The sequence below is a fragment of the Megalobrama amblycephala genome, linkage group LG8 (genome assembly GCF_018812025.1).
Source record: "Megalobrama amblycephala isolate DHTTF-2021 linkage group LG8, ASM1881202v1, whole genome shotgun sequence".
Taxonomy (NCBI): Eukaryota; Metazoa; Chordata; class Actinopteri; order Cypriniformes; family Xenocyprididae; genus Megalobrama; species Megalobrama amblycephala.
In genome coordinates, this window is record NC_063051.1 from 35,143,278 (window position 1) to 35,155,312 (window position 12,035).

Genomic DNA, 12,035 nt, shown 5'->3' on the forward strand with positions numbered 1-12,035 from the left:
TTATTTCTCATTTAAAATACTACAGTCATTTTCATGTCTGTTCTCTGCGCGGCAATTATTTTTTTCTGCGCGGCCGCGGCTTCAGAAGTGCGCAGCCGCGCACGCGCGCAGCTTAGAGGGAACATTGACTGCAAGTATACTTTTAAGTTTTAAGTAACCATAACATCATACTTATTGTTTACTATTTATATATTCTTTTTGCACTTTAAATATACTACTATGTTCCTATTTAGGTATTACATTTTTATACTTTAAATATACCTTTAACTGCACTTTAACTCTTTCCATTTTAAAAACATTTTATTCTTCATGTATCCTTTTTTATCAACACTTGAATGTAGGTACGTTTCATAAAAAAGCAACATTTTAAACAAAAAGCTGAGAAAATTTTGTTTTTATAAAAGACTTCATCCAGATGGGATTCAGAAAGATGATCAAAACACAGATGGAGTAGATCGGGTCCATCATCAACCCCAAAGCTTCACAGTTTTGATTTATATGCTGTTTAATGTTTGATGATCGTGTTATTTTACATTTGCGTAAGCAATCTTCTATCACTTGTTTCTGCTTCTTCTTCTTAACCTGTGTTTTGATCCAGAGATTCTGTACTGGAAGATGCATAATAGCGCCCCCTACTGTATAACAGTTAAAACATGAAAAGAGTAAAGTAGATTTGAAGTAAAAAATGAAAAAAATTCAGTAGAAACATATGTTTTCTTTATAAATCAATATTTTCAAACAATGTAAGTTTATAAGACAGAGTGTAAAAAGTATTTAATAGGCTCCTCAAACAAAAGAGTAAACACAACTACAAGCTAAGTATACTTAGGCTTTTCTGCCAGTATAAGTCAAGTACTTAAGTGCAATTATTTAGTATATTTCTGAGAAGTACATAAAAAGTAGACTGAAAGTATACTTTCTTTTTTTTTAGTTTAAAAGAAGTATACTAATAGCACAGTTGAATAAACTTTTTTTTTCGTAAGGCTGTAGATGCAATTAGCTTGTGCCATGTAGTGATGATGTGATTGCCTGCAGATTGCATTAAGGTTTTAGATATTTCAAAGACACAGTATCTCTGTTTTGTTCTGTTGAATGGCAGCTATGTATTGTGTACACATCTTCTGTAGGTCAAAGTTACCAAAAGTGTGTATAAATATTTTCTTTGTTTCACTGCATTAATCAGTACTGCATCCTGTTTGTTAATATTCTATCATACCTTGAACCAAGGATGAAGAAGACATTCTGTGGCATCAGGTCTCCTGAAACATTAAATTCAAGCGAGTATAACTTCATGACAATTACAACAATCAGACATATTTACCTCAAAGATTGTGGTGCAATAAACACTTACAGTTTGTTTGGGACAAGGAGCTTTATGATGAATCCTTTTGCTTCTCTGCAAAGGTCTTTAAACATGCTTTCCTCAAATGCAACATTATAATTCCTGATGTTCAGCAGAGTGTCACGGTCATTTTCCCCAGCAAATGGGGAAACTCCTGTTAGGCTGTAAATTATGTGAATGATAAAGACATGTAACACACGTTATGAATGCAAAATTCTGTCAGTGGAGAGCTCAAATATACATACCATAAATAAGTTATGACACCCACTGGCCTATGGAGAGAAAGATAGCTTTAGAAAATACAGAGAATGAAAGTTTAACCCTCTCAAAGACTTAGGTGAAGTGATGGTCTTTTACCAGATGTCTGTAGATTTAGAGATTGGTGACTGGTTTACAATCTCAGGAGCAATAAATTCTGGTGTGCCATATTTGCAGTACAATTCCTCATTTGGATTGACTTTCAGAGCATTGCCAAAATCACAAATACGAATGTGATCACTTTTTTGGTCTGCCATGAGAATGTTTTCAGGCTGAAATACACACACATACTGTATAATTACTTGTCTCTGAAAACTGTAATTTGTAATGATTAGTAAAGCGTTTATCTGTTGACCTTTATATCAAGGTGAATTATGTCATTGCGGTGAAGATAGGCGACACCCTCGAGTAACTGCCGTATGATAGACTGAACCTGAACACAGAACACAAACATAGAAAATATATTAGCATCATGCAAAAACAACTCATTTTTACTGAATACACAGTTAAAACACCAACCTCGGATTCGAAGATGGTTGTTCTTTTTGTTATTCTTTCCAAAAGCTCTTCGTGGCACCTTTTAATCATTTAAGGATAATGATGCAAGCAAACAGCTTCTTATCAAGAAAAGGATAATTCATCAGGAGGAAAGGATACAGTTCAGTAATAATGACCACTACACGCCTCTTTTCGAAAGCATCGTAGAAGTGGACGATATTCTCATGGTCTAACTCTGACAGGAGGGTCATCTCTCTTAGGGAACAAGTCTTACTCATTGCCCGCACCGAGATGAATTTTGCTGCAAATGATTGACCTTTTTTTAGTGTCACTCGCTTGACATATGAAAAAGCCCCTCTGTGAACAAAGACATTACAGACCTGTCAGATCCAAATATATTCAGTGTTCTCCTAATAATAATAAAACTATAAACAGCAGTGTCCTTCTGGTATGGTATCTGACCTGCCAATCTCTTTGTGTATGCCATAGTAATCAGTCAGTCTGCGCATCCTCCGTAGAATTGTGCCTTCATCTTCCATTTGCTCTTCTTCTTCCTCCACATTTTTGGCTGTGAATATATAGAAGTATAGAAGAGTGTTTATCAAGTGACAGCAGCCCAAAATACCAGTCATTACCCAGGAAACACTGGTCCGACGGCAACGTCGTGTCCCCTGGCCAAAAATAAATTGTTATAAATGTAACACAGAACGTTTCCTAAAAATGCATTCAGATACATTTGTAGATCTGTACAATTCTCTGGGGTTGCATGTATAGTTCAATATATAATACTTAATTAATTAATTAAGATTAATTAATTAATTGGGAATATTTCAAATGTAATTTTTGGAACTATTTTTCAAACATGACGGGATGTGTCAGAGGTCGGAGTCTTTTCAATGGTCATTAAACGTCCAAATGTTGGCTGGGTAATGTTAATCAAACAACAAAAGATGTTAAATAATAGTATACATGTTAAATAAACCTATATACTTTAAAGACATAGTTTATTTAATTTGTTCATCATATTTGTCTTATTGTTTGTAATATGCTTCCTTGTTCTTTTTTATGTAACAAAAATAAAGTAACTATATCGTTATCATGAAATAAAAATTCTCATATCATGAAAGTTTTTTTTTTTTTTTTTTTTTTTTTTGAAGGCCCTTCCTGTCCCGTATTCCACCCATAGACTGTATAAAACAATGGATGTAGTGTCCATGACGTCACCTGTACATTTCTGAAGAGCATTTTTGAAGCCTAAAGTGGGCGGAGCCAGCCGTCGCAATCTTGGCAGCACGTCACTAACCGAAAATGTGCAAAGAGGCGGGACATGGGTGGAGCTAACCGACAGCAGGCAAACAGCTAGTAGTGACAGCAGCGGCTATCCACCTGCCACTCAAGTGGCCACACCCTTAATTATGCAGAACTGTAAAGGCCCCTTCACACCAAGAACGATTACTATAAAGATAGCTATAACGATAACTATATTTGCGTCCACAGCAATAAAAGATAACGGTCTATTTATTCTAAGCTTTTTCTAAGTTTTTGCTGTTCTTGTTGCATTTACACAGCTATAACCAGCAGATGTCCTCAGCATGCTATGTTTCGAGTGAATAGCTAGTGTAATCGATCTAATCTAACAGAGAATTTAGCAGACGAAGTCAATATAGTAGAATAAAAAAACGCCTAGTCTTTTTCACTGCAACTTTAAAGGAAGCAAGACAATGTTGTCGAAACTAGCGCTGGATATCTGAGGTAATTTTATGTTTCACTGTTTGCTAGCCTGGCATAATAATCTCATTGTTAATACTTCTCACCATATATTCCGGGGGTATGACCGATTGTTTTCCATATATACATTTTCTTTAAAGTATCCTTGAAAAGTGGGTTTGACTTGTCAAACAGTGGTGGCTTTTTCTGGATCTCGGCGATTAACTTTTCCGCAATGACGTAAAAAAATCCATAAAAAATCAATCTGAAAGCGATCCCAACGATATTGTTTCTCTATATCATTATCATTATAGCTGTAGTGTGGACAGTGCTGTTCTTTTATATTTAGAACAATTTTTAGAACTACATCTTTATCGTTATCTTTATAGTTATCATTCTTGGTGTGAACGGGCCTTAAGGCTTAATTTAACTTAAATGGATGAGTTATAAAAAAATTCAACCCCCTCACAGTTGCCATGAAGGGCAAAATTAGCTATATAGACCAAAACCACTTTTTGTACCAGGCTGTAAATATATTTTTTTCTGCTGTAAAGTTGGGCATTTTAGCATAGGGGGTCTATGGGATTGACTCCTTTTTGGAGCCTGCCTCTAGCAGCCAGTCGATGAATTGCAGTTTAAGTCACTTCCATGTTGGATTCAAAAGAGAGGCCTGAAGGTTGCTGCTTGATTCCATCATGACAAATCTGGTCACCCTAACTATACCAAACTAGTTTGTACTGAGTAAACCTTGAGTTATTCACTAGAATCGCTTTTGGATAGCCATATTGAAACTAATTTGTATAACTTACCAGTATGGACCATAAGCTCAGCCTTACAGGACACTGACCCAGCCATGTTCCTAGCAGTGCAAGTGTAGACCCCTATATCCTCAGGCTGAACACTGAGAATAACAAGCGAGCACTCTCTGTCATCATACACAAAGGTACAATGACTGCTCTCTGCAAGAAGAACACTATCCTGAAAGTCAAACAGAACACATCACCAAGGACAGCAAACAATTCTCCAGTGAAATTTCAGTTATAGACATTAACATACTCAAGACTATAGACATTAATGTATTCAAGAGTGTAAACGTACCTTGTACCAGAGGATATCAGGGTCAGGTTTTCCATCTACAACAACAGCAAAACGAGATGTTTCCCCAACACACACGTCCAAGTCCTCCATGATGATCTCAAATGTAGGGGGCACTGAAACAGACACCAAAGATCTACTTAATGTCATGATATCCGTCAGGAAAAACTTTAGATTAGAGGCATATTATAGAGTAGCAAAACACTCTTAAAATGTTACAAATCTTATAAATTGCACAAATTAATAGTTGCCTGCTCTGCCATGCATTGTTGCTGATGTGCAGCTAATATTTATAATGAGGTTGAAAAAAGTGAGTCTTCACCTGCCATGGCCAGCTGCAGAGTGCAGAGGTCACTGCCATACTGGTTGTTTGCCATGAAAATAAGCTGCCCTACATCATTGCTTTTCACTTTGGCAATATGGAGGGCATGCTGGTCATCATCAGGCATGGTCATCTCTAATGCACCAGGTTTGTTGACAAGCACCACTCCCCTTCTGGTAAACAATGGCATATTTAATATTTACATTTATATTGTAGTTTGAATGTTTGGTTTGCATTTGACACTAACCTTTTCCACATTCCTGTTGCTTGGACATGATTAAGGGTTATTGTGATGGTGACAGGCTGGTCCTCAACTACATACACAATATCAGGTTTGTCCAGGATGACTGGAGCTTTGTGTAAATACTGTCCTGTGAAATGGAAAAATAATGAAAACATGGTTTCAACAAGTCTACATGCAATGTGCATGCATCAGGTCAACATTTCAAGAAAAGGTTCATGAGGGGCTGTTTTGGCCTGCTGAGATGATCTGCAATCAACCCTCTGGTCCTCTTCGTTTAGGGGTCACACTTGGCTCCTTCACAGTCAAAAGCGAATGAAGCCTTGAAATGTTTTTTTTTTTTTTAAACCAATGTAATAAATTTTTGTTCGATAATATTTTTTGAATATTATTTCGAATATTCTTAGCTATTTTTCCCCATTGAAAATAACACTTTTTTTCCTAATATATTTATAAATTATTTTTCAATTAAAACAGGATTCCATGTTAAAATAGAGACAATGCATTTAAAATACGATTTGAAGGTAGATTAGTGCCATCTGGTGGGAGTAAAACAATAAAAACTTATGTAATGCCATGGTGTAACCAACAGATTCCTATATAGTTCTATATAAAGTGGCTTATAGACATGTTTTTAGACATAAATATTTATTTTTATTAATTTGTGGATTCGGATTTATACTTAGACATTCTCAAAGACTACTTTTTTCAAGGTTTAATTTTTTTTAAATGTTGATTTGAAGTGTCAGTTTTTGCATCAAGTTTTTACTGCAGTCAAACCTGAACACAGAGGAGGACATTTTATTACACATAACATCAAAATTTAACAAAAATTCTGTCTATTATGCACTCTTGATATTTTAGTGTCACCCCTTCATTTGTAGTTTGTACCACCAAAAGATTCTCTGAGTTTTAGTATTTTTTCGTATTTGTAATTCATTTCCTATGTCGTAATTTTTGACCGTGAAGGAGCCAAGTGTGACTGTGTTTTTCCAACCCTTTAACATTTATGAATCATGTCCATGATTTTTTGTGTGTGTGTGTGTGTGTGTGTGTGTTCACATAGCTAATGCAACAAAAGTCACCAAGTGTCTGATGAAGCAAAAAAATTAAAAAAATTAAAAACATAAAATTTTTTGGTCATTTTTGACTGAAGAGGACCAGAGGGTTAAGTAAGGCTATGGCTATGAAAATTACACTAATTAAAAGTGCAGACTACTAGAAGGTACCGTATATGTAATCAGGAACAACATGAAAATATTCCATCAAAAAGTAATCTTCACATTTATCTGTCATGGGTACAAACAGAATTTGAGCTCAACTCATTTCTATACCTCTGTCAATGAGCTGGACCAGGTCAGTGGGTGGTGAGGGTTTGCTGAATGCTTTTCCAGTGGTAGTAAGGACTCTGAAGGAATAACACACTCCCTTAGAAAGTGAGGGGACTGTATAAGAGGTGTCTCTGAGGCTGGAGGCAATGGTTGTCCATTGGGTGGAGCCCAGAGTTTGTTGTTGAACAACGTACATGAGTGAAGCAGGATCTGAAATAAATGAAGGACAAGGTAAATGCTATGGTAAACAGGTAAACTTTTTACAAGTTGATGACTGAGAAGTTATTGGGTTTATTGAATGGATTTTTCGTTAAATGCCTGAAATGACAACTGTGGATAAGCTCAAGATATTATCATGTTTTATTCTATGTTTTATGCTTTTACTTGTTATGAAAAAGGTGGTTGCTAATAAGTGGCTAAAGGGAACAACAGAGGTTGTCACATAGATATACAGCCTTATTGTGTTTATAACCAAAATCATAAACTTTTTTTGGTCGTGGAGCTTATTTTCTGCAAATCCAATAGCCAGTAGAAAAATCAATGGTTGTTTTTATAAAGGGAAAAAAGGCAATGCTAAATATATGCCATAATTGCAGCATCCAAACAATCCAATGATCCAATCAAAATGGACAATATCAAGTCCTTCCATGATTTTTCTTATCATGTTTCTCATTCACATACAGTTGTATATGAAGAGCCATTTCTAATTACTGGACATGTATATCACTGTTTGCTAGTTTAACTCAGACATTGACAGAATTTTCCGTCATTTATGACACAACGCTTTCCCACCAAAACACAGGAAAAAAGAAGCAGAAACAAGCGATAAAAGCTTTAAAAAAAAAAAAAACATGTTGTAGTCTTTGACAAAAACACGATTTTCTCAGCTTTTTGTTCAAAATGTTGCTTTTTCTATGAAACTTACCCACATTCAAGTGCTGATAAAAAAGAATGCATGAAGCTAGAATAAAATGGCTTATTTTTTATGTTTAAAAGCAGAGGCTCTGTTCTTTCTTTTGCATGTTTCATATTCAGATATTCATACAACAAAATATTCTCGGGGCCATGACATTTTTTGTGAAAATGATCACAAATGCTGATGGCAACTTATCACAGATTATAGAACATGATAAACTAACTTTAATCAAAATATCAGAAACTATCTTGCAAGGGTAGTTTAAGAAAAGACATAGACAAATTTACCCATGGATGGGTCCAGGTTATTTGGTCTTTTCCAGCTCAGTGAGACTGTTCTCCCAGTGACAGATTCAATTACTGGAGGATCATCAGGTGGCTCAGGAAGGCTAACTGTCAAGAAGCTACAATGTAAATAAGGCAGACACATATGAATGTTACAATACTACTATATATGAGAGGAAGTTCCATCTTACCTGCAACATATAAATGAGCATAGCAGGCAGCCTTGCCCACTTTATTGGAGATGACACATTTATACACACCACTGTGGCCATGACACACAGAATGAATGACCAGACTGTGAACATCCCTGTCTAGAAGAGGTACATGATAGGATATGATTAAAGACGACATGCATTCAGGAGACAATAAATGTAGAAAACGTTTAACTCCCAGTTAGAATTCAAGACAGTGCTTTTGATGGGCCACAAATATCCTTTAATGTGCTTGTGACAATGTTTTTGTGGACTTACTCTGTATCATCTTTCTGTCATCGGTGCTGCTCTCTATCTTCTTGCCATTGTGGTACCAAATGATTTTGGGGTATGGCAGGCCTGTGACCCTGCACTTCAATACTGCTTCTTTCCCTTCTACTACTTCCAGGTCACTGAGAGGTTTTATGAAGTCTGGCATTGTCTTGTGTTCCACCTCTCCCTCAGACACCTCAGGCTCCTCAGGGATAGATGGCATCTTTTCTAACCTTGACCTTAGAAGTGCAAAATAACCAAACAAATGAGAAAAAAATGAATAAAAGGGGATATACACACTCTAAAAAATGCTGGGTTAAAAACAACCCAAGCTGGGTAAAATATGGACAAACCCAGCAGGTTGGGTTAAAAGGCACCTATTATGCCCTCTTTCACATGATGTAATATAAGTCTCTGGTATGGTCAAGTTTCAGCTTAAAATACCCCCCAAATTTTCCCCTATTTGGGGGTGAGCAAAAACATGCCTTTTACTATATTAATATATGGCTGGCTAAAAAAATAAATCCAAAATTGGTTGAAAAACATGGCTGGGTGAAAACAACCCAATCCCTGGTTTTGTCCATATTTAACCCAGCAGTTTTTAGAGTGCAGAATTATTGGCACCCTTGGTAAATATGATCAAAGATGACTATAAAAATAAATCTGCATTGTTTATCCTTTTGATCTTTAATTCATAAAATTAGCAAAAATCTAACCTTTCAATGTAAGAAAACAATTAAAAATGGGGGGAAAATCACATTATGAAATAAATGTTTTTTTTTTTATAAAACATGTTGACCACAATTATTGGCACCCCTAGAATTTTTTTATGAGTAAAATAACTCTGAAGTATATTCCCATTCATATTTTTTTTTAGCACACCAGGGTGATCATGAACATGAAATTCTCCAGCCATGACTTCCTGTAACACAGGAGTATAAACATGAGGAAAAACAAAGGCCAAATTCCCGTAATCATTCATCACAATGAGTAAAACCAAAGAATATAGTTCTGATGTGCAGCAAAAGACTGTTGAGCTTCACAAAATAGAAAGTGGCTATAAGAAAATAGCTAAAGCATTGAAAATCCCCATTTCCACCAATAATTAAGAAGTTCCAATCAACTAAAGATGTTACAAATCTGCCTGGAAGAGGACGTGTGTCTAAATCGTCCTAATGCGCGGTGAGGAGGAAAGTTTGAGTGGACAAAGACTCTCTAAGGATCACAGCTGGAGAACTGCAGAGATTAGTTGAGTCTTGAGTCTCAGAAAGCCTAAAAAAATGATCAAACAGCACCTACATCCCCACAAGATGTTCGGGAAGGTTTCAAGAAAAATCCTCTGCTCTCATCCAGAAACAATCTCCAGCATATTCAGTTGTCAGACAAGACTGGAACTTCAAACGGGACCGGCTTCTATGGTCAGCTGAAACTAAAAAAAAGGCTTTTTGGCAGCAAACCCACCAGATGGGTTTGGTGCACACATGGTTAAAAAGTACCCCATGCCCACGGTTAAATATACTGCTGGATCTTTAATGTTGTGGGCCTATTTTTCTGCATCTTGTTCAAATTCATGGTGTCATGGATTCTAGCAAATATCAACAGATAAAAAATCAAAACCTGACCGCTTCTGCTAGAAATCCAATAATAGGCTGTGGTTGGATCTTGCATCAGGACAAGGATCCAAAACAAACATCAAAATCAACACAAAAAGCTTCTGCCATGGTTGTCCCAGTCCTCTGACCTGAACCCTAAAGAAAATGAGTGGAGTGAACTGAAGAGAAGAAGCACCTCATGGAGCTGGAATCTGAAGGATCTGGAGAGATTCTGCATGAAGGAATGATCTCTGATCTCTTGTCAGGTGTTCTCCAAACTCATCAGGCATTATAGGAGAAGACTCAGAGCTGTTATCTTGGCAAAAGGAGGTTGCAAAAAGTATTGAATAAAAGGGTGTCAATAATTGTGGCCAATGTGTTTTGAAGAAAAAAAAATTGTTTCATAATGTGAGTTTCCCCCCACTTTCAATTCTTTCCCTTCAATGAAAGGTTAGATTTTTGTTAATTTTATGAATTAAAGAACAAAAGGATAAACAATGCAGATTTACTTTTACAGTCATCTTTGATCATATTTACCAAGGGTGCCAATAATTCTGACCACCACTGTATATATATATATATATATATATATATATATATATATATATATAATTAGACATAGTCTTACATGTGAGTAGATATGGCCGGTCGAGGTTCCTGTACATAGAGTTCAGCTGAGCTCTCTGCTTCTCCATGAACATTTCGAGCAATTACTCTGTACAGTCCCTCACTCTCCTTGTTAACATGAGTGATGAGCAAAGAGTGATGCCCATTTACTTTAAGAATGCGAATATTATCAGTCTCCGCCACTGCTTGTTCTAAGACACAAAATAGGTATTTTCAATCAGTGTTGACAAATGTTTTTGTCACTTTTATTCCAAGCAGAGTTATTCCAGAAAATGTCTTCAGCATCTGACTCTTTATTTTTACCACAATGAGTCCAGGTGACTTCAGGAGGGGGAGATCCACTGACTTTGCAATCGAATTGTGCAGACTGGCCCTCGGTAGCCTCCAGTACCTCCAGTTTCCGTGTAAAGAGTGGCTTCTTAGATGGAATCACCAGAAGATTAGCTGTACAAGTGAGCTTATCTGTACCACATAAGAGGGGAAAAGAAGCACAGTTAATATTAATCAGAGGTATTGGAAGTAAATAAGCATTACTGGAAAACAATATTAAAGCATAGGTAGCCTGTTATTGATGCATATAACACAGATGTTATGACTCCTACCTTTTGCTGAACTGACTTTGCAAGTATAGCTTCCACTGTAGTCTTCGTGTGCAGATTTGAACAGAAGACGGCATCGTTGTCCATCAAACTGCATCTTACAGTCAAACACTGCTGGCTGTATCAACTTCCCATTGGCCAGCCAATCAACCTCCACAGCCTGTGGCCCAGTTATGAAACATTCAAACAAGGCTATCTCTCCTGCCTTGACCTTCACATCCTGCATTGGTCTGGTAATTGTCAGAGATGACTCAGCAGGAGAAGCTATAGGGAGAAACGAAGAGTTACAAATCATGTACCATCCGAAGATCAAGCCTTAGCTTGAAATAGAATTGCTTGCAGAAATATCAACATTTAATGAAATATATTAAGATGCAGTGTGTGATTGCACTATTCAAACTACAAATCAACAGATACAGTAATAGACATTCTGTCACCTTGCAGGTATTACGGTAGTTTGTATGCATATTGATATTGGCACCTAGTGGTTGATGTTGGTATGCCATGCTAATTGTTAGCTAGCAGGCATTTGCTGACTGTTAAGAATTATTTTTTAATGGAGAAAAAACAGATTTTTATGGAAGGAAAAATAAGACAAAATAAAAAATAGATACAAATCAAGAGAAAAAAAAATACAAACATTTAGTTTTTATCAAATAAAAATACAAAAGAAGAGGAAAAAGACTCCAGAATGTACTAAGAATAAGATTTTTTCACTTTGTGATTAAGCGCTTCTAAATACTAAGAAATTCTGAGATG

The 12,035-nt window shown here is 36.2% G+C and overlaps 1 protein-coding gene across 1 annotated transcript in view; it reads right to left on the reverse strand.

Annotated features, from left to right (window-relative positions):
• The window catches only part of spega (striated muscle enriched protein kinase a), a gene marked incomplete at its 5' end in the record, with an annotated part of 49,045 nt that overhangs the window by 12,768 nt on the left and 24,242 nt on the right, over positions 1 to 12,035 (reverse strand). The window contains 19 exons of the mRNA XM_048198478.1: positions 1,217 to 1,259; positions 1,352 to 1,504; positions 1,588 to 1,614; positions 1,700 to 1,872; positions 1,956 to 2,033; positions 2,120 to 2,177; positions 2,258 to 2,455; positions 2,561 to 2,666; positions 4,615 to 4,783; positions 4,904 to 5,016; positions 5,223 to 5,395; positions 5,470 to 5,593; positions 6,798 to 7,004; positions 7,998 to 8,102; positions 8,186 to 8,305; positions 8,465 to 8,697; positions 10,679 to 10,868; positions 10,981 to 11,139; positions 11,280 to 11,540. Of these exons, the coding sequence (XP_048054435.1) occupies positions 1,217 to 1,259; positions 1,352 to 1,504; positions 1,588 to 1,614; positions 1,700 to 1,872; positions 1,956 to 2,033; positions 2,120 to 2,177; positions 2,258 to 2,455; positions 2,561 to 2,666; positions 4,615 to 4,783; positions 4,904 to 5,016; positions 5,223 to 5,395; positions 5,470 to 5,593; positions 6,798 to 7,004; positions 7,998 to 8,102; positions 8,186 to 8,305; positions 8,465 to 8,697; positions 10,679 to 10,868; positions 10,981 to 11,139; positions 11,280 to 11,540 (2,690 nt within the window). The remainder of the gene's footprint in view (positions 1 to 1,216; positions 1,260 to 1,351; positions 1,505 to 1,587; positions 1,615 to 1,699; positions 1,873 to 1,955; positions 2,034 to 2,119; positions 2,178 to 2,257; positions 2,456 to 2,560; positions 2,667 to 4,614; positions 4,784 to 4,903; positions 5,017 to 5,222; positions 5,396 to 5,469; positions 5,594 to 6,797; positions 7,005 to 7,997; positions 8,103 to 8,185; positions 8,306 to 8,464; positions 8,698 to 10,678; positions 10,869 to 10,980; positions 11,140 to 11,279; positions 11,541 to 12,035) is intronic.